A 23229-nucleotide genomic window follows, 5' to 3' on the forward strand; every position below is an offset into this window, starting at 1 on the left:
CGGCAGTCATGCAGCTATTTTCTATTGGCATGGGTGCCAAGACGTTAGCCACCTCTGTTTTAGTAGCACAAAGTCAGCTTTAAAGAAGTTTTTCAAGATGGTCAGTTTAGCGGGGAGTATAGGTGAGATAGAGATTTCTATGGTGATCAGTTTGTAGTTAGATTTAACCAGGGGAGAATTGACTATAGGTGTGGAGCAATGGTCTCCCATGTTGGTGATAACCAGGTTGAGGATGTTGCTTCCTCTAGTGGGAGTCAGAATGAGCGCATTGGGCCTGTACATTGGTACTAAAATAGATTTCCCAGTTGATGGAAGGGTAGTTGAAGTCACCTAGTATGAGAGTATTGGGTTGGACCTTGATAGATTCCAGAGTGCTTAGGAACTTGGCGTGAAAGTCTAGGGACATGTTTGGGGTTCTATAGCAGGCTATGACTTGTATTGTCATCTTACCCAGTGATAGTTGTACCTGAAGTATATCAGATGCATTATGCTGGGTTACCAGTCTAGAGGTCTGCGTATCCTTTAAGAATATGGAGACACCACCTCCTTTGGAGCTTCCGGCCGTATTCTGTGGCTGAAAGGTATGGAATGAGTTGTAGCCTGGGAGCACAGGGGTGCTTTCTGCCTCTCTAAACCAGTTCTCCGTTACAGCACATATGTTGACATTTTCCATTCTGATGAGAGCTTTGAGTGAGTGCATCTTGAGATTTGCACTTCTAGCATTGAGCAGCATGACCCTCAGACTGCATTTATTTGTAGCTGTTACGGTGGAACTTTAGTCTTTGGAACACTGCCTAAAAAGAGGAGCTATAGGGGTGGCAAGAGCCTCAGCCAGTACCCGGAATCCCAGGGGTGACAGACGCAGGCCGTCTCTGGCAAAGCATAGAGGTCTGTCGATCATGTCGTCCCAGGCAGACAGATACTGGAATCCCTTAGAATGACACAAGAAACTTAGCCAATTGTTGAAGTCAATCATTTTCTGCTTGTTCTGTGGTATCATTCTGGGTGACGGTAGCATACTGCTCAGGTCTAGGGTCATACCTGCCTGGGCCACATAATCAGACAGTTCCATCACATCTCCTTTTCATGTAGTAAAGGGAGGTACGTCTCAGGTCATTCACACCCACATGGACAATGACAGAGTCATATTTGTACTTGCTGTGGAGTGACCTGAGTGCATGTGTTATGTAATGGATCTTGGGACCTGACAGACAACTGACTGTCACCTTGTCCTTGTTCAGCCTAGTGAGCGGGATATCAGTGTGCCTCACAATTGAGTCTCCTATGACTAGGACATTGGGCAAAGTGTTTTGCCGTAAGGGCTTGGGTTGAGGGGCACACTGTGGTGGTGAGCTATGTGTTCTGGGGTTGATGTTGTGTTGTGGTGGTGGTCGAGTGTGTTTCTGTCTCGGGGGGGGGGGGGTCCTCTGTTGTTTGGGTAAATTGTTATTGACAGCCTCCATGAAGGTGGGTGTATGGTTTGTGTTTCTATGTGTGGGTTGTGATGGGTGGTGTTTTGGAGGGCTGTGTGCTCTGTGTAGTGCAGGTGTGGACCTTCTCCTCTTGACCAGCTAGTCCGGTTTTGGTTGTAGCATGCACTGCTTCCAGTTTGGTGATTTAAGTGCATATCTCTCAGGTATGAGTGTTAAGAGGTAAGAGGAGAGGGTTGTCTGTGTACATTAGACAGTTGCCACACTGTCTCAGAATGCACAAGTGCAACAGGTTAGCAGGAGAAAGCACAGGAAATTGCCCTACAATCATACCAGGAGGGATGTTCATAACTAGTAAGTACTGAAGCTGTTTCTGCATAGGAACAGCTAGTGCTGACAGCACCTAAGTGTGCTACAATAAATGCTACAAAAGCCTGTTAAAGTGCTAGCCAATTAAGCTAACTGAAGTGCAAGAAGTAAAAGAACAAGCACCTTCTAAGGGGAAAATTGAAGAGCAGACTTTCTGGTATCGGTAATAGCTTACCTCAGGCCTAGACAGTCAAGAGGAGAAGGTAAACACTTGCACTGCACCACACTCATCACATAGTCCCTCAAAACCTACACCACTAAAACACACACACAGAACCACAAAACACACACCTACATTCGCTGAGGCTCTCTGTACTAATCTGCCCAAACAACAGAGACCTCCAAAGCAGAAATGCAAGCAACCTCCACCCCCCAACACAACCCAAATGACACATAGTCCACATACTCACTGTGCCAGTCAACTACAGCCCATAAGGCATAACGTACCCAACACTCTAGTCATAGGTGACTCTATAGTCAGGCACACTGATGTTCCACTCACCAAGCTAAACAAGGAAAAAGTTACTGTCAGCTGCCTGTCAGGTGCCATGATCCGCTACATAACGCACGCACTCAGGTCACTCCACAAGAAGTACAAATATGACTCTGTCATTGTCCATGTTGGTGTGAATGACCCAAGACATACCTCCCTGGACTACATGAAGAGAGACATGGAGGAGCTCTCTGATCTTGTAGCCCAGGCCGGTATGACTCTAGCCCTGAGTAGCATCCTGCCATCACCCAGAATGACACCGCAGTACAAGGACAAAATGATTGACTTTAACAATTGGCTAAGCTTCTGGTGTCATTCTAAGGGAATCCAGTATCTGTCTGCTTGGGATGACATGATCGACAGACCACGCTGCTTTGCCAGAGATGGCCTGCACCTGTCGCCCTTGGGATTCCGGATACTGGCAAAGGCTCTTGCTATCCCTATAGTGCCTTATTTAGGCAAGGTTCAAATGACAAATTCACCACCATAACAGGTACAAGCAAGCAAAATCTGAGGGTAATGCTACTCAATGCTAGAAGTCTAAACCTCAAAATGCACTCACTTGAGGCACTCCTTAAAATGGAGAACATTGACATCTGTGCAGTGACAGAGACCTGGTTCAAAGCTCCAGAGAGCACCCCTGCATTACCAGGCTATAATTCATACCACACCTTTCGACACCAAACCCAGACCGAAACACTAAAGGTGGAGGCGTGTCCATATTCATTAAGGATATCCACACCTCCAAGCTAGTTGCTCAGCATAATGCATCCGAGATTATCCAAGTTCAACTAACTCTGGGCAAAACTGCAATCCAGATTGTAGCTTGCTACAGACCCCCCACCATGCCCCAGGATTCCCACTCCTCTTTTCTTGATACACTGGAAAATATTAAGGTACAACCCAACACTCTAATAATGGGTGATTTCAACTACCCTACCATTAACTGGGAAACTACTCATGTACCAACTCTTTTGCTCAACGTTTTCTAGAAATCATCAATTCCAACGCTTTGGATCAACTTATCCACACCCCCACCAGAGGCGGCAATATCCTAGACCTGGTCATCACCAACATGGGTGACCGGTGTTCCACACCAGAGGTCAGCTCCTCGTTGGTCAGATCCGACCACAAGCTAATCACCCTAGACATCCACATCCCGCTCCCACCCCCCATTAGGAAAACAACCGTAAAAAATTTCTCCAAAGCCAACTTCACGCTTCTTAAGACAGAAGTGGCAAACTTCATGACACCCATGCAGATGGACAATAGAAGTACGACTGCTGAATCCTACACAAATGCACTTTATAAGTACTTACACGAGTGCATGGATCGTGCTATCCCTAACAGAACCAAGATGCTATCCTCCAAAAAAAAGGAAGCCAACATGGTGGTCTTCTGCCATAAACAAACTCTACAACAGAAGAAAGAAAGTGTTGCAAAAAAGAGTAAAATCCCACGATTGGAGGAACTCCCTGGTCAGCCTCAGTAAGAAGCTGAGATCCCTCATAAAATCCTCCAAAGCTAGTTATGAAAACAAAATTGCCACTGATTCTAAAGACAACCACAAAGCATTCTATAGCTATGTTAAAAATCTCAATGGCAACACTCAGATCTGCTCTGAGTTACAGCACAATGACACAAAATATACAGAACCAACTGATATTGCCAACACCCTGGCGGATAGGTTCAGTGCTAACTTTACCCCCCCCTCTCACCCCCTAAAGGGCCCATCTTTATACCGGAAGAATGCAAAGTTCCTGTAATCACGGCTGCATAGGTAAAAACTTCACTCTCCAAAGTCAAGAACACAGCATCCATGGGACCTGACAACATCCCAGGCTGCCTTCTACATGAACTACAGAATGAACTGGCACCCCACCTAAGTACCATGTTCAGTCATAGCCTCACCTCAGACTTTGTGCCCAATGAATAGCGCACTGCGACAGTTATCCCACTCCACAAAGGGGGGGGGGGCACAACAGACCCCGGGAACTACCGCCCCATTAGCCTGACGAGCCTCGTCTGCAAGGCCATGGAACTCATAAAGAAAGACATTGGAGATCTCCAAACCCTGGACCCCACACAGTTTGGGTTTGTAAAAGGCAGATCATGTCTCCTAAACCTGATAGACTTCTTTGAAGTAGTCACCAAGGCCATGGATGAGGGTAAGGTGGTTCACACAGACTATCTAGATCTCGCCAAGGCGTTCAACACCATCCCCCACTCTGGAATTATAGATAAACTCACTAAACTAGGTATAAATCCCTATGTCACAAGATGGGTTGCCAACTGGCTTACTGAAAGAACCCACACTGTGAAAGTAGCAGACTCCAAATCAGACTTCAGACCAGTGACAAGTGGAGTACCACAGGGTTCAGTCCTGGGTCCTCTCCTGTTTGGTATCTACTTCTCTGAAGTACAGGCTAACACAGAAGGTCTTTGGCTAACTAAATTCGCAGATGACTGCAAACTAGGAGCCATAATTGAAACTCCTAACGATGTGGACATCCTACAAAAGGGCCTCACTGAGACAGATGCCTGGTGTCAAAGACATGGTCTCAAGCTAAATGCCAAAAAGTGCATTGTCATCCCCTTTGGTAAAAATTCGTACCCATGAACTACCACATAGGCGGTAGTCTACTTAACACCGAAAGTGTGATAAGAGACCTTGGGACACAGGTGGACAGTAGTCTCTCCTTTGATAATCACATTGCCAAAGTGGTCAGGAAATCCTTCTATGTGGCACACCTCATCACAAAAGGTTTCTCATCCAGAAAAAAAGAGGTCATTGTTCCCCCAATCACTCATTAGACCCATTATAGAGTACAACGCCCCTTTTGGTATGTACCTCACAAGACATCTACAACAACTGGAAAGGCCGCAAAAATACCTCACAAAGAGGATTACTGGCCTCAAACAGATGCCTTACGCAGACTGTCTCAAAAAACTCCAGCTTTACTCCGTTGCATATCGCCTACTCAGAGGCGATCTCTGCCTAACATACAAAGCTATGTCAAACCCAGAGCAGTTGGACATGCTCCGCTTAAAGAAATCCCAATCCCTCTGAGCTACACGCTCTAGGGACATAAACCTTGTCACCACAATAAACAGAACATGCTGGAGGGATAGATTCCTGTCCCAGAGACTTCCCATACTCTGGAACAGACTACCTATCTATGTCAAACAGAGCTCCTCATTAGCACTCTTCAAGAAAAATCTTGATGATTGGATGGGTAATAGGAGATTCACCCCGGGGATCACTTCTGTGGTTCTGCTTGACAGGGGCACAGGAAAATAATTTTCTTGGGTGGCGAAAGCCAGGGTACATTTTTGGCTAGGCTTGTATAGGCCCTAGGGTCAATAGCCTAGTACCTACCTATGTACCTCAGCTAACTGCCTCTGTGCAGTGCACAAACACGGCCCTTTGTTGGGCAAAAGGTGGTCAAAGGAAGCAAGTAGGATTTTCTGTCTAGTCTGAACTTCCAATCCTGCACAGCAACTGACAAGTTTGGGTGCAACATCAGCTTCCTGAACATGTATGTTAGTGCACTTGCCCTACACCAGCTATAGTATGGATTGTTTGGAGTGCACTACCTCATCATGGCCCAAATGATGTTAGCAAACACTAACACTCAGCCTCCAGTCGGTGCCAGTACATCAGTGAGCCAACTAGCCTCCCTCCTCCCCAGAATGGGTGAGACAGTATTAGCCATTCATTTTCACTATTTCATGTTGCCTTCTTCAGCACTTGGGTTACCAGACAATCTTGGGTGCTTCTGCATTTCAGTTAAGGCTTCATCACTCTGTACCAACAGCCAGGTCTGTTAGCACAAAAATAAGTTATTAAACAGAATATTTATCGCTGTTGCAAAGCTTTTTTATTAGATCAGAAAACACAGAAAGCTACCTTTTAGTAAAATGTCAATTGCTTGTTTTTTTATTAAATCTAAACAATGACTAATCTGCCTCTAATTATCACTCTACTCAAGAGAAGTCCAATCAATGAATGCACTTCCATTGAGACAATGCAGACACATACAAAAACAGTTAGAAGTCGTCTTTGTACAGCACCTTTAAATGCTCTCTTTATTGTAATTCTTTCATTTTAATCATCTGTTGTTACCTTTGGTCCCTCGAATGATATGGATGCTCTCTCCTGCACCAATCCGTGCCTGTACATAACTGGAGCTGTTAGACCCCGGGATCACAATTTCTAGTACAGAAGGGAAAAAAAAAGACAACTCAATAGACCACTCAATTTAATTTAAAATGGGACAGAACAAGAAGCAACAGTGTCAGATTTGCACAATATCTTTCAAGTCTTTTTCAGCAGACAATTTCTACTTTCTGAAAATCTGAAAAAATATAAAATATTTAAAGTGCAACTTTTCATTTTTCATGAGTCACAAGAAGGTACAATGAAATTGTTAATTTGGGTTGTGAGGATCAAACCCAGAAGAGCAGAACTTTGCTACTTACACCACCTCTCTGTTTTTAAGGTCCTGCTTTTCCATCACACCTGCCTACTATCAATCCCCGTTGCTCACAGAAGTTTTCCAGGCAATCACCCTAGCGCTGGTTACTTTACGCAGTAGATGATGTGCACTGCTGCAAACAATGTCAAGCATCAGCATGTGGTTCTGTACACGCACAATCCCCAGCTATGGTCAATGCTGCATAACAAGTGTACATGTCAGCCCTCTGTACTGTCCTTTCGGTTACATCCCACACTCTTCTGGGTGTCAGTTTCACTTCCCTTAAGGACAAGCGAATCAGCACTGATCATTCACTTCTAACCACCATGTTGGGCTTCACCTGAGCATGGATTGTTAACTGATCCCTGGTCACTGAGTCACAGCCAGGGCTTTAACACTCTATGCCACAGAGGATGGACATTTACAGCTCTTTAATACATTTCCAGCCATTCTATGTGAAAATATAGACAGTCTCCACACAAAAGGTAGTGTAACATGTTTATATAGTTTTGTAAACGTTACCATTAATACTTCTTTTGGAGAATTTTCATCATATCTTCTGTGTACAAAACAAAAGTCTGTCAAGTCTCGGGATATGCTGCTGCACCAAGTTTTTAGATATGGGTTTCATATAACAAAGAAAATGAAATTACCGAGATCATCAGTTCAAAGTTGTACATAACCCGCAAAGCTGTACTGTCTGAACAAAAACTAGGTAACCACAAGCTCACAAAAATAAAACGGTAGCACCTAAACTCCAAATCTTTAATGCCGTCTTCGTTATCAGGACCACTTTGCATAAACTGTGCTTAGTTCCAGAGGGATAAACTAGACAAAATACTTCTGCTGTAAACAGTGTGACCATGTAATGAACAAGGATGTTAAACGACTGCCCATAAATGCATAGGCAAACCATATCTTACCTAGATGTTTTACGTTAGACAAGAGGACATACTATAATTGAGACATCCATCGTGCCCAGGCAGTACATCAAGAACAATATGAAAACATTATTCTATAATATCAAAGATATGTAGATGAACAGCTGAGTGAGATGCTCTCAATAATATGGAGCTATGAAGGGTACTGTCCAACTAGTCTATCCTCAGAGATTTCAGTCTGCAGGGCCACCTTATGTAGTTAAAGATACTGAGCCACTGACTTGAGTGGAAAATGGAAAATTAACTGGCTCTTGCTAAAGGCTGGCTTCTGCACTCAATATTCAGACTAAAATGTTTAGTGAAATTACTGATATTTGCACAGGTTTTAGCAACACAGATCTCCTTTACAAAAGAATTTCTAAAGCAAAGGCATGCAAGAGTGGCAGACTGAACAGTGTACAGCTTCGGTTGGTTAGTAAAGGCTTGCTTTATCTAATGTACTGAAACCCTACTCTTCTACTGTCAATCAACAGCTCTACTAAAACCTCCACAAACAGGGCGTGCCAAAATATTACGGACTTCTCCCAGACAAATTCCATACTTCGAGTGTTTACCACTGAGGCTACTTGGGCTCCATAGGTGCAAAGGGCTGTAAGCAAATGCCTAGCAAAATAACCAGGCAAAAATCACATATCCCTGCAAGCTATAGAAATAAGGACAAAACTGGAAAAGCTGTTACCTGACTGAGGAATATGGAAGTCTGGAACATCCCCTGTTGACACAAAGTACACTTGTGATCCACTTAACATAACTGCAGATGTTCGAGTACATTAATGTTAAAGTACTGATTCTTGGGGTATATATCAGAACATTGAAGTTTTAAAACTTTGAATGTTCTAATATTGACCCGTTTTAACTGAACGCTAAAAATAGAGAAGCTGCAGAACACCAAATTCTTTCCTAGGGAAAGAATTTGGTTGGCTGGTTCTATTGCTTCGCTATTTTCAGCGCTGTGGTGGAGATTTACGGGTCGGGTTCAGGTAAGTGTGCGATTGTGTGGTTGTTAGGAATAGGGCACAGGTTAGGTGACTTAGAGTTAGGGAGCGGGTTAGGTGAATTAGGTTTAGGGGCGGGTTAAGTGAGTTAGGGTTAGGGCGCAGGTTAGGTGAGTGTGCGATAGTGACGGACCTTAAGGTTAGGGTTTGGGTTAAGGTAAGTGGATAGATAGTAGTGTATGTATAGTTTAGTGTAGGGTTAGTTGTAGGATTATAAGTGTATGTGTGTGTATTGATGTTTTTTAGGTGTGCTTGTGTTGTGTGTGTGTGTGTGTGTGTGTGTGTGTTTCGGAATGTGTTTCTGTTCTGAATGTTCGATATTATGTGGTTTAGATATTTTACATTCGATGAAATAGCGTTCGCTATTTTCATATTTTGATAACGTGATATAAATGTGATTCTTGGCTCTTCCTACTATACAGACACCCATGACCAGCCTGATTTCCATAATCTCTCCATCATCACTAGCTGACCGATGTCTGAGGAATAATGTCTAGACATCTGGATATAAGAAGGGGGTGCATCTGCACCATCTTCAAATCTTTCTGGGCAATGAACAAGCAGTCTGATGCCCGAGAACAGCACAATCTCCTCAGTTGTCTGAATTTGAGCATGCATGAGGAAGACGGTAGAAGCTTCAGTCACAACTCAACGACACTACGGTCTACCCAGCTCTGACAGCAACTGGAGTTGAGACGACCAAGGTAGAGATTGGAGCCAGACATGGCCAAGCCCTAGCATCTGACTCAGAGGGTAGAAACCCAACCGGGTCCCAAAGACCTCAGATCCAGAGGGCCAAAGGTAGCAAACCAGCATGACAGAGATGAAGTTCCTTGAAGAGATCCTGGATCAAAAGGGATAATGCCCAATTGGATTTGAGCCTGCAAAAATAAAAAAAAAGACCTCATCAGTTGCTCCAAAACAGAAGCTTTGATGCTGCCCGCAGACCATGATGACCAACCAGATGAAGCCACCAATAGGGGGGCTTAGAGGTTTGTTAGATTGGCGAAGATCCTGCAAGTTGGATGCAAGCCAGGAATGGAGTAGACTTCAGTGTAGTATGAGAATGAGAAGGGTACCCAACCTAAAGTAATCCCTTTCACCAAAAAGGGGCTCAGACATTAAGAGCCACTAATGGAGCCTAACTTGAGATCAGCACCAAGGGTGATCAACTCTGATGAGTTAGAACCGATGCTGGTGCCACGGCTGCTAGGGACCTCAAAGATCTTGGGACCTCAAGGTCCAACAGATCATCAGAGGGACCAGGAGTTGACAGAGGAGGACCTCTTACAGTCCGCTCTGGAAGCCTTGGAATCTTTACCAGAGGGTGGTGCCTCCTGTCTGCACTGTCCTTTGGAGCAGAGAGATAAATGCCAGCCTGGAGAGGACCCTTCAAAACCAGCTTCTGCCTCCTCTCATTTACGGCCCTGGAACCAACCCTTCACAGATGAAATGTGATGCATCTAGGTGGGGACCCCCAGGCAGTAGATGCACTTAATGTGCACATCCTGCAAAGGGAGCTTGTGTCCACAAGCAACACATTTTTTAAAACTGTTATCCATGGTCTAGAAACGAACACTCACCACCACAAAATACAAGTACATACTATGCTATAAGCAAAATTACCTAAGAGAGCAAGCTTAACACTCTAAGATGGGAAAAGTCTGCCGCTAACTACACTAACACTTAAAAAATCGCTATTACGTAAAATCCCTAGAAACCTAAAAACCTAGCCTACGACATGTTAAAGGGTAGGGGAGAAAAGGGAAACAGAAAACACCAGAAAAAGGACACAGTTACAAATGGAGCCATGGACTGAGCTGCTAGCTGGAACAGTGACAAACCTGACCTGAGATTTACTCTAGGAAGTGGGGCATTGTGGGTTGGAGAGGAGGAGCCCAGCAAGTTGACGTATTGTGGATTTATCAAGCATCAGATCAGATTCAAAACCAATAATCCACAGGTTGAAGCCAGATGGAGAAAACAATATCAGATCCACTGTTGCGTGGGTTTGAGGGGAGTTACCATAACAATCTATGAAGAGTCCCCTGAATCAAAAGAATGACCCTGTACATTAGTGAAAAGGGTGGAAAATACATCTGTTTCCTCAGTCTACCTGTACAGAGTCTTGGAACAGAATCTGGTTAGTTGCTTGTTTAGAAAGGTCGACAATAGCTTTATTTGAGGATCAATCGCAGGAAGACCCTTCTGTGCAATTTCCAACAATGAGGGTTTATCCTGGCCCTGCTCAGCTTTGTCTGCCTCTACATATTGCCCTTCCTGAATGTAAGACACTTGGAGGATCAATAAATGCTTAAAAGCTACCCCCAAGCTATCACATCCAAACAGAAAGATATGGTGTCCCCTCTGCTAGCTGAAGTGCAACATCACTGTGCTGCTGTCTGTAAGCACATGCCAGGGCACCTGACCCCCCCAATCCATACAGCATGATCACGGTTAGTATCCCTTTGTCAGTGATGTGCTCTGGCCTGTAAGATACACCCTACAGGCCATACCTTTTCCCTTTACTGAAACTGCTTCCCAAGGAAAATAGGAGGCATTTGTTTGTACAGATTGTGTTAGGGTATGAGGGGAAAAAAAAAACAGAGACCTGACATCCGAATTATGTGCAGTCTCCACCCATGCAGTTCCTTCTTGAAAAGGCTCAAAACTGGAATTTGACATTCCAGGGGACAATAATGTTGGCTTCTAATGCACCTTAAAATCCCAATCCTATATGACAGAGTCAAGGGGAATTTTGAAAAATGTACCTGGAATCCCAGAGTGCTGAGGAAAGATGCATGCCATATTACAAACTCCTAACCTCCAGGAATAGATTCTGCAAAGAGAGTACTCAGGGATTTGGGGACTCGTGTAAAAAGTAACCTTGCTTTCGACCAATATGTGTCTAAGGTTGCAAGAAAAATCATTCCCTGCTGTGCAACTTATAAGCAAGGGAACAGCATCTAGGCCCAGGGAAGTCAACATGCCCTTATTAGACCAACCACTGAATGCAATGCCCCCTTCACTAAGTACCTGACCAGGCAGATCCAAGAACTGGAATGTCCATAGTGGTTCACAAAAAATGCAGGGAGTAAACACAATGCCCTTTCACATCACCTCAAAGCCCTCTCTCTAAACTCCTACAAACTGCTTACGGGTAATTTATACTTGGCATACAAGATATCCGTTTATTCTACTATGATGGACCTTTTGCTTATCTGTAAAATGAAGAGCACCAGAACTACTAGATCTAAGAATTTAAACTTTGACTTAAACATGACATGTTGGAGGGACAGGTATGTATGCCAGCAAATCCCCATTCTCAAGAATTGGCTTCCCACTCATGTTAAGCATAGCCCTTCCCTAACCCTATTCAAGCGCAACCTGGACCATTGCATTGCAAATCAGGAATTCACCCCTGGTCTGACCCCTATGTCTCTGATGGACAGAGGTGGCCATTAAATCATGCCCCAACATATACCCCTAACTCACTACATCCTAGTGATGCCCCCAGGCTTTTCTGCAGTTGCATCTTATTGGCACCTCTAGGCCAGAAATATTGATTGTTCATATTTACATTAACAATTTCAAAACCATGACATATAATGTATTCGAAAATTTCATCTTAAAGCTTACAAGATGGCCAAAAAACAGTACTGATATTTGACACCTGTCTAGCGCAGCTAAAGAGCTATTGAAATTTATCTGTATACTATTTGTATTGTAACAATTTTCATGTTTTTCTAAATACCGCAACAATAAAGTGAACCGGACATAACTGTTTAGCTTCACACAAAAGCTCACAGCTGTATGAAGAAAATGCTGCTTGTAGTATATGTGCTGGTCCACCGGTTATCAAGATATAGAATAATTGTGCAAACTTTTACCATAACAATAGAATCCTTCTCTTCTCTGTTGCAGTATTCTTTACATGAGGGAGTTCTCCTCTGTGGTGACCTGATGTCGGCCAGTATAAAAAGTCTTTCACTACTGTAGGGTGTGTCATATGTCACACGTACGCTGCTATTGTAAGTCGGCCATAAAAGTGGAGTACGCACGCACCGACCACAGAACTGAATGCGCCAGGAGGAATGCCAGGCTAAGGAAAGTAGGGTATAAACATCCAAGGTAAAGAACCAAATTGGGGGGGGGGGGATTGGAATACTGCAACAGTAAAGAGAAAGACATTTATTGTTATGGTAAGATTTTACACAACAATTCTATGTCCTTCAGTTCATCTGTTGCAGTATTCTTTACATGAGGGAGAGTAGAGAAGCTCATGAGGAAAGGGTGGAGGAAGAAGCAGTTGAGCTCTCCAGAAAGCCATGGAGACTGGCTCTGGCAAAACCTGCCCTCGTCTTAGAAATGCCATCCAATTTGCAATGTTTAGTGAAGGTATGCACATAAGTATATGCAGCCACTTTAAGGGACTAGATACTACCGGTATTCTTGAAGAAAGCACCAGATGAAGGTACAGCCCTTGTGGAATGTGCCCTTACAGAAATTACACACCTTTAGAAATCCAAGTAGAAATAGTCTGCTTGGAAACAGGCAATCCCAGAGCCCAGGAATGACAGGAAACAAAAAGCTGGTTTGATTTCCTAATAGAGTTCTTGTCTAAATAAAATTTGTTTTTTAGGCATAGAGGCCTGACCATGTGGTCTGGGCGTCAGGTTTCTAGGCATGGTTCGAGTTTTAGGCCTTGAAGAAGAAGATGGCTTTGGTTTAATATGCAAGTTAGTAGGCCTGAATACACCCTCAGAAGCCGGTGCCTGCACAGCGGCTGTGGACCCATCCAAGGTAGAGACATCCGCAGGTTCCACAGTTGAAGCATCTCGCGGCATACCGGACTCCGAATGGATCTCAGTAGAGGCCTGCGAGTCAGAAGTAGCAGGTATCAGGGGCTGTGAAAGCGCCTCACTGAGTACTGGCAACTGGCTTAGGAGAAGCGTCGTCGGCAGCTTTGGACCTCAGGGGCCTGTCTCTGTCTTTATCTTTGCGTTTTTTCGGAATGTCGGTAGTCGGATGGCTTACTGAAGACATATCAGGATAATTGAACCGAGCACCAAAATATTTAGAAGTGCAAATATACCGACGACAGATAGTTTGCGGTTTAAATAAGGCATAAAACTGACAGCGAGGTACGTCGTGGTCAAGGCCTAGGCAAGGAATACAGTACGAATAAAAATCTTTATGAGGTATTTGCTTTCCACTAGAAATGCAATTATTTACTTTTACTGACATCGGTTTAGAGCAAGAAAAAGTTTCCCCAACGAGGTACTTAGCTTTTAGTTGAAGACTTCGGTTCTGAAACTCGAAAATGAAAATTTCAGGAGTCGGCCGACTGGCACATGCGAACTGCTTCTGCTTCGGGCACTGCATGGCAAGAAAGACTGATGTAATGACGTTGGCTGCATGTTTTATATCCCTGACGACCTGACGTCACAGAAGAAGAGACAGCAACCGACGTAGGACCCAATACTTTGTTAATCAGGCCGACTGAGGGCTACTTCAAGCAGATAACCTAAATGGGATGACTGCAACAGTGAAACACGAAGAACATCAGATATTTTGTGGTTTATGGTGAATCCCAGACTTTACAGAAGGGAAATGGCAAAGCGGATGTTTTGCTCCAAGATCTCTGGGGAGGTTGCCAAGAACAGGAGATCATCCAGATAAGAGAAACCATGGATGCCCTGAAGTCTGCAGTAGGCAATCACAGGAGCTAGACATTTTGTAAATACCCTTGGTGCAGCAGGGAGTCCAAAGGGAAAGGCAGAGAACTGAAAATGCAAGGAAGCCACAGAGAAATGTAAAAACTTCCTGCAACTGAGGTGGATGGGGATATGTAGGTATGCATCTTTGATATTTATGGAAGCCAAGAAGGCTTGTGGTAGAATGAAGTGGAACAAGGTATGAAGAGTTAACATACGGAAGGTGGCTACCTTCAGGAAGGCTTTGAGGTGAGAAAGGTCCAGAATGCTTCTCCAAGGACCATCCTTTCGGGGCAGTAGGAACATTCTGGAGTAGAAACCTCTTGCTCCTTCATCTTTAGGAACCTCTTGAATCGTCCCTTGTCTCTGCAGGTCTAGCAGTACCTCTGTAAAGGAAGGTAGTTGCTCCCTCGGTGGTTGGGGGATGCCCCTGTGACACCCCACCACTGGACCAGTAATCAAGTGGCCTCAGTCCTCACCACTGGCAACAGTTGGTGACGATACACTGGGAGGATGACAGGTACACACACACAGCATTTCCAGACACAGCTCTCTGCATCAAGTGCAGTTTCCCTCGAGAGCATGCAAAGACCACGGTCAGTCCGAGTCTGGTTTCTCCGTCTTTCTCCAGATCCTCAATTAGACTCACCACTGGCATAGCTGTAGAGTTGAGATATCAGCTGAGTGGCCAAGCTAAGACCTTCAGTGCCCTCTCTATTCAACCACTGCTTTGTGTCCCTGCCAAAGTAGCTGACACACACACTCTTTGAGGTTGGATCTGTGCACACACCTGGGAAAGGTTAGCACAGGTTTACTAGCTATGTCCCTTTTTGACCAGACTATAAGGTAGGCATCACTGCCATCAGTCACCTCCTTATCAGCTACTTTAAGTCCCTTAACGAAGGGTGCCCAATCTTACTGTGCAATATTAATATCAATACAAATGGTAGTTTGAACAAAAGCAAGGCTATTAGGAGTGGCCCAAAGTGTCACCAAATAAATATGCAAGTACTCTGAAAACTTAAATATGTCTCATAAAGATGAGCCACAATGAAATATTTAAATATATTTAATAATAATAAATAAAAGAACAAAAAAGTACTCAGTATACATTCACAGTGAGAGAGTTCAAAACCACAGGAAATATTTAAAACAAAACTTCCGGACAGTCTCAAATAAACAAAGAAAAGCATCTAAACTATGCTTCACTATATTCCTGACTGCATCCAAGAGAATTACACTATGACCTCAGAACTTACTGATAGAGCAAGGCAGATGTGGTGAATGGATCTTCTAGTTGTTGTCAGGTCAAAGACAAAATACAGAATGCTCTCTCTCTCCAGGAGACTTCTTAAATTAATATATCAAATAATACTGCCTGGCTAGCTTGCAGAATTACATCATTTCTTATCATCTGACGTCTAGTCCCCAGGCCCAAAACAACCACTGATGGCAGCTGGTAGCATTTAGCATCTCCCTGTAAAAGTACATAGACAAGGGCATTTCCTCAGATCTTTAGCAAATGCTGGAAGTCATAAAACAATACAACACTTCCAAGACAATACAGAAAGCTCCCTAGTACAGACATTGCATGTCCTTGCTCCATTGAAACTGAAAGATATCATCTTTCATTGCATAGTCATAATTTCAGCTATTTTTCTGAAGTTAACCTCCTGTATTCCAGTTTCCACTGTTAAAATATATACACTTAAACAGTTACAATAGTGCTTGTACATTTATGTTCTCTTCCAGTAGGGCACACTGTAGATCCATTGGAAATACCCTTTTTAACACAAGTCTGTATGCACAAGTTTGATATACACATAACATACAGTTCTAATACAGGTGTAACACAAGCATTTTATATAAATCATCTTGATATTCACAAATGACATGTAATTATTTACAAAATTACAGCTAGCTGGGATGGCGGTATCTCCCTTTGTCACAGCCCCTGAAGGAAGGAAGGGAGTCCCAAACCAGAAAGTATCCTTTATGAATGACTGAGTTATGCTTTCCCAGACTGGCAGGGATAGAGAGAGGCACTGGGAAAGACAAATGTGGGTGAGGTGGTTTGGGCAGTCAGTGGGAACTAGGTTTGTCAAGAAAGTGCTGCTTTGAAGCCAGAGTTGCAGGGGATGTACTGGGCTGCTGAGGCCTCATATCATCCTTTTTTGTTTTTGGTGGAGGTGGGCAGGAGTGTGTATGTATAAAATCAGGTTTTGCCAGATAATTACATCGAAATTTAAGCACTGGAGGAACAAAAATATGCTTCAGTTCCTGCAATTCCATACCCTTTTCTTGCAGGGACTTAAATAAGTTAGCTGCTGCAGGGCCAAACAATGCAGAGTTGTCCAAAGGTGCATCCAAAAGTTTAGATTTCATGTCCTTTGGTAATGGCTGGAGTCTTAACCAGCAAAATCTTCTTAAAACAGAGCCAGAAACATCTTCCCTGGCAGAAGCCTCTGTAGCTTCATAAATGCATTTGATGGAGTGTCAGACTACTTGAGAGGAGGCTCCAAGCAGAAACGTAGCTGAAGTCTTATTCTCTGAATCAGGCAAATCAGAAACGACCTGAGAAAGCTGAGAGAGAAGCTCTAGGACAAATATGGTCATCTGAGTTTGGCAATTAATGGCTCTAAATGCCAAGGTGGCAGAGGTGTACACTTTCTTGGGCAGCCTTTCCAGAATCCTGCTGTCCACATCTGAGGGAAGAAGAGAGGTTGAAGGTAGAAACCTAGACGGTTTTTCTGAAGTCACAGAAATAACCAATGGATCTGCTGAAGGACATCTTAATAGCACTTTGCAGTCCTCAGGTACCTTGTAAAATTTGTCAGGCTTCTTAGGAGTAGGAGGGTTGGAAATCTGGGTAATGGGAAGGCAGATGCAAAGGCATCTAGAAATGCAGGCAACACAGGAAGAATAGGTGAAGGACTAGGGGATTCCACAAGCAAAAGATCACAGTATATCTTTTGCACTTCAGATACCCAAGTGCGCCCATTTAAAAATGATCCCTCATTTTGACCAGAGTCTTTCCAAAGCAGAATTCTTCCATGGGTGAGTCAGACATATTGCAGACCCCCTCTTAGGAGGCGTAATCTAATGGGGAGGAGATCTGAGAGGAACAGGCCACACATTCATCTTGTGAGGATTCCACTTCCTCTAATTAAACCTCTTCCCTAACCCCTTTATGTGGGGAAGCAGTGCAAGGGGAAGCAGAGAATGAAACACCACAAGGGGGCTTAAGGGCATTAACAACCTTGAAGAGGCCTTGGATGAATTGTTGCCAATCACTTTGGGGGGGGGGGGACAAGTGTTTAGTCTTCTGCTTCTTCTTTTGATGCAGGTCTGCCCTATTTAGTGTAGGAGGCCCAGACATAGGGCTACATTCAATAATATCTGTGTGAATATCTTCCCGGATAAGGATCTGAGTCATCCCCTTAGGGCCTTTGGTAATCACAGGCCTAGTTGACTCCTGTACATCTGAGACGGATGACTGCTCAGCCTTTGAGGACTTGACTGCGATCAGATCCAAGGCGGCCTCAACATCGTGCTCGGCCTGTGAACCAGAACCAGGAACTGTACGCATCTCCGGGCTCTCATTCCCCTCAAGAGAGACGTTCGTATTAAGAGAAGCAGCAGAAAGTTAACACCTCAGCTTTCTGGCCTTCGGCTTCATTACTGACTCGGCCTAGGTCCCCAAGGATCTCACCACTGCTCTTTTAGATAGCAACTTTAAGTGCTGATTTTCTAAGTAAATGGCTAAGGAGGAAAGTCTACTCCTAAGAGTCTTGGGCATAAAGCCCTGACAAATGGGACAAGATTTGTGGTCGTGGGTAGGCCCTAGGCAGAACAAACACTGTAGATGGCTATTTTTATGTGGAATTTATCTTCTACACTGGCATTTACCTTTTTTGGATGACATGAACCCTACCACAAAAGAGTAGCAAAACAACCGAGACTCCCCCAATGTGCACTTATCTGAGAAAATTGCTGGAACGCATCCGACGACTTGGGGAGCAGTCCGACATTCAAGGTGGTGTTTGGACTGCTAGCAGAGAAGTTATGAGGTCAGTGCATGCATATGCCACTTTATGGCCGACACACAACAGCAACCTATGTGCAATGTACCATGCAGCATACAGCAGTAAAATACTTTTGTATACTGGCAAATGCTGAGTTGCCTACCGAAGAGAACTCCCTCATGTAAAAAGACATAGAACTGAATGAATGCAATCACTGTAAAGATTACTTTGGGCTGAACAGTTTCCTTTTACAATTTTGTAGTAACACTTATGGTTCTAAAAATATAAACATTTGAACTGTGAGGTGATTACTTATTTTTTTTAAATGGCTCAGGCCACACCCATTGGAAGCTACAGCACAAATTCAAAAGAACTCCACTACAGGGAATACGTTAAGATTACCTCTAAGGCACAATAACCCAAGGGACACACTTGGGTTGCATGGCTAGGCTTATAAAAGCTCCAGTGGTCATTAGCCTAGTATACACCTGTGAACCTATGAAGATAAATATGCTGTCTAAATAAGGGTATATGAGAATGCCTGAAGTTTGCAAAGGGTATTCAAGGGGCTAGGGTCTTTGTGAATATTCTTAGAGCTGCAGAAAAGCAAAAGTATAATATAGAGAACTGACAGTGTGTCCCAGACAGAGTGAGTCTGAGAAAGAAACAAATTATTTAGAACTGGACTCCAGCAAAGTTTTGTTACTGGAATCAGAAAACATCTGAAGTAAAGCCTTTGTCTCTGTAGTCTAAAGATCCATTGTTTGCAGAGTTCGTATGTGATTGCAAAGTGAGATATTCAGGTTTTCTGTTAGGGACAGGGTTACAGACATAGTGGCAGAAGGGGAAGAATGCAGGTGTAGTATTCTAAAAGTGTAGAATGTCACCTTCTGAAAAGATCCCCACGTTTTGTTAATGTTCATCCTCTCCTGCCACCTCTTTGGGTCCCGTTTGCCAGATGTAGGGAGGGACTGTTTTGTTTTCTAAAGGGAGTAGATCTGTTTGATTTCTAATGAGGGGCCTCAAAAAAGTTTGTCAACTCCTGGAACTAATTTCCCTCTTTTTTTTGTACCAGAGTAGCAGAAAAAATAAAAACAAAACAAGCAAACACAGACAACACCATCTTTATCTACAGCTGATGTTCAGAGACCTGACGAATGTTAGAAATGATGGGATTCAGAAAGGATTTACCCTTTGAATGCAGATTAGTACAGTATTCCCTTAAAGTTTCAGCACAATGTAACAAACTTCCCCAGGAGGCCCAGGTAAATGAGAATTCTAAAAGCAAACTGGTTGAAGAAAAAATGATCTTCCCAAATCTAACATCTCACCTTCTTTACCCCCTGAAGAGGGGTTAGGATTCACCAAAAGCCTACTGCCAGCTGCATTGTGGCAGAAATGGCTGCAGGATCAGAAAAAAGGTAAGAAAACAAGTCTGGGAAACTACATAAAGTCTATCGGCCTTTTAGGGAATGAAGACTAGGAATCAGTATTATTGCAGGCAGCATTAAAAGACATCCTCCAAAACTGGCAAAAAAGGTAGAATAGGAATAACATATAGGACTTTCACATGTAATACCTCATAATGTCTCCGCATTTCAGGGTGAACCTCAACTTGTTCCCACAGAATACAAATATCCATTTTAAATATTGGGACTCACATAAGTGAATCCAGAAATGTGAAGAGTGAATAGCCACAAAAAATGGACTCACATATATCAAGACAGAGAAGGCCATTTCTCAGAATATTCTCTCTTCTCCAAGGTATGGTGATACTGGAAAGGGAATATACAAGACTGAGGAGTGCAGGGGGTTTGCCCCCCTGCAAAATATAAGTTTAAAAAAAAGAGAAACGTCCAACATTAGCTCTTCTCATGCACTTCCATCTTTTTTTTTCCTCACTGTGTCAGCACCCACTGTTATGAGTGCTGACATTTCAGTAAGGAGCCAAAACATATTGTTCATCCTAGAAATACACTCAGAAAAAAGAAAAAAAACTCCTCCAAGGGAGATGAACCATATGCTTTTTCTCCAGAATCAGACTCCTGTCCCTAGAAATCCATAGGAGAGAGAAAGTACAGTTGTGTACACTTACCATAAATGTATATTTTTATGTATATGTATATTTTTTTTGCCAGTTTCATGGGTTTGGAGGGTGGCCTAATGGCTAAGGTGTTTGCTTATAAACACAAGGTACATGGTTTGAATCTCACAGGGGATAATTGGCTAGGCTTGAAATGGCTCACAAGGGCAGTTAGCCTAGTACTACTCTATGAACCTATATGCTCGAGTGTATTCACTGTTGCAGTCATCACCTGTGGGTTATTCCTGCTGTGGTAGCCCTCGGCCTGCCCGAACACCAGAGTCAATGTTTTTTTGCGTCAGCTGCCGTCACCTGTAGACTGACGTCAGGTTGTCAGTGCTATAAAGCGAGGCAGTCAACGTCATTACATCAGTTTTTCTTGCTCTAACCCGTCAGAAGGAGAAGGAAATAAGGAAATGTGGTACTAGTGGATGAAAGCCACCGTGGGAAGCTTATGCCCCCCTAGGGGAAGATGCTATATGGGGGATGGAGGGAGGGAAATCAGGACTGCAACAGTGAATACACTCGAACATCTATATTTATGGTAAGTGTACACAACTGTACTATGTTCTTCGTGTTTCACTGCTGCAGTCATCACTTGTGGGAGGATTCCCAAAGCTGAGGAGAGGCGTGGAAGGATAGGTTAAGAGTCTTATGCATGGGTCAGCAGACCCTGCAGAACTGCATAGGCAAACCCTGCCCTAGACGTAGAAAAAAAGAGGAAGGTGGTAATGCTTTGTAAAGTATGGACAGATGTCCAGGTGGCAGCTTCCAAGATGTCCCTGGTGGGGACTCTTCTGAGGAAGGCTGTGGAAGTGGAGGCTGCCCTAGTGGAATGGGTACGGATAGACTGGGGGGGTTCCCCATGTAGTCTGTAGCAGAAATGGATACAGTGTGATATCAATTTGGAAATGGTTTGTTTGGAAATGGGCTTCCCATCTGGCCCAAAGGCAAAACTGAGAAGTAGTTGGTCTGTTTTTCTGAATGGTTTAGTATGGTCCACATAGTATCTGAGTTGTTTGTGTACGTTTAGCGAGTGTAGAATTCTTTCCCCCTTGTTTTGAGGGTTGGGAAATAAGGTGGGTAGGTGTATGGCCTGGTTGAGGGTCACATCAGATACCACACCTTGGGCATAAAGGAGGGGTTAGTCTTAAGGGAGACCCTGTCTGCATGGAAAATGATGGAAGGGCTCAACAGCCTTCTGGCTGAGGTGATCACTACTAGGAAGGCAGTCTTCCAGGAGAGGTATTTCAATTCTCTAAAAGCAGCAGGTTCGATAGGAAGTAAGGTTAGTTTTTCTAGAATATAATTCAAAGTCCCAGGATGGCGTGGGAGGCCTTCTGAGAGGTCTGACATTAGAAGCCCCTCTGAGGAATTGCTTAATCAAAGGATGAGAGAAGAGGGGTGGGTCTGAATCTAAATGGGCATAAATGGCTGAGGTATGGATTTTAATAGAGGAGAAAGAGAGGCCACTATTGAGCAACTCAGCTAGGTAATACAAGATAAGAGGGATGGAAGGATGAGAGGTACTGGCCCCCTTTGGACTGGTTCCAGAAGCAGAATCTTTTCCATTTCCCTGCATATGATTTTCTGCTGCTGGACCTTCTGGCCTCTGTGATGAAGTCTAAGACCTGTTTGCTTAACAGGGACTCCTTGTTAGCTTTTAAGGTATAAGCCAAGCTGAAAGATTGAGAGTCTGTAAGTCTGGGTGCAGTATCTTCCTTCTCACCTGGGTCAAGAGAAGAGATCAGGGGAAGCTGCTTGGGGGGCTGTAAGGTCAGGCTGCACAGTAAGGGGTAGCAATGCTGCATGTGCCAATCTGGAGCAATGAGGATGGCCTTTGGTCTCTCCTCCCTTATTTTGATTAGTACCTTGGGAATAAGGGGTAGAGGAGGGAACGTGTACACAAACAGAGCTCCAGGGGAAGGTCAAGGCATCCACTTTCCACGCTAGGAGGTGATACTCCCTGGTACAGAACTTTTGCAGCTGGTGGTTGAGGTGCGAGGCAAAGAGATCCACTTCTGGAGTCCCTCAGTCCTGAGTGATTTGCAGAAAGATTTCCCTGTGGAGCTGGCATTCGTGGGAGTCCAGTAAGTTTCTGCTTAGTTGGTCTGCCAGGGTGTTGTTGACCCCTGGTAGGTATTGGGCAATTAGGTGTAGACCCATGGAGGTGGCTGTAAGCCAGAGGCTCATGGCTAACCTGCACAGGGGGTAAGATCGGGTCCCCCATTTGTTGATATACCACATTACTGTGGTATTGTCTGTTTATTTAAGGAGAACCCCTGGCCTGAGATGGGGTTTGAAAGATGTCAGAGCCTTTTGTACTTCCACCATTTCTTTCTGACTGATGTGCAAGTGAAGTTGCTGGGCATCCCAAAGACCTTGGGTGCACCTGCATGCTAGGTGAGTGCCCCAAGCAATATCTGAGGCGTTGGTGGTGATAGTCTGTCCGGAGGATGAATGGAAGACCCTTGTTCCTAGCACAGGCCTCTGTCCACCAGAGAAACTCGGCCCTTATACATGGGATCAGAGGGAGAGAGGTCTATAGGGACTGAGAGTGCTGGCACCAAAGGTTCTTTAAATACCACTGAAGTTTTGTCATGTGAAGCCTGGCCAGACGAATAAGAAGGATGCAAGATGCATTGTATCCCAGGATTTCCAGGAACTTCCTCGCAGTGAGAAGACTTCTGGAAGCCAG

General features: G+C 44.0%; 1 protein-coding gene across 1 annotated transcript in view; it reads right to left on the bottom strand.

Annotated features, from left to right (window-relative positions):
- The window catches only part of RAD54L2 (RAD54 like 2), a 2252401-nt gene that overhangs the window by 250916 nt on the left and 1978256 nt on the right, over nt 1-23229 (bottom strand). The window contains exon 21 of the mRNA XM_044077481.1: nt 6419-6508. Coding sequence (XP_043933416.1) covers nt 6419-6508 — 90 coding nt within the window. The remainder of the gene's footprint in view (nt 1-6418; nt 6509-23229) is intronic.

The sequence above is a fragment of the Protopterus annectens genome, chromosome 7.part0 (genome assembly GCF_019279795.1).
Source record: "Protopterus annectens isolate FY-2018-M chromosome 7.part0, PAN1.0, whole genome shotgun sequence".
NCBI classification, from domain to species: domain Eukaryota; kingdom Metazoa; phylum Chordata; order Ceratodontiformes; family Protopteridae; genus Protopterus; species Protopterus annectens.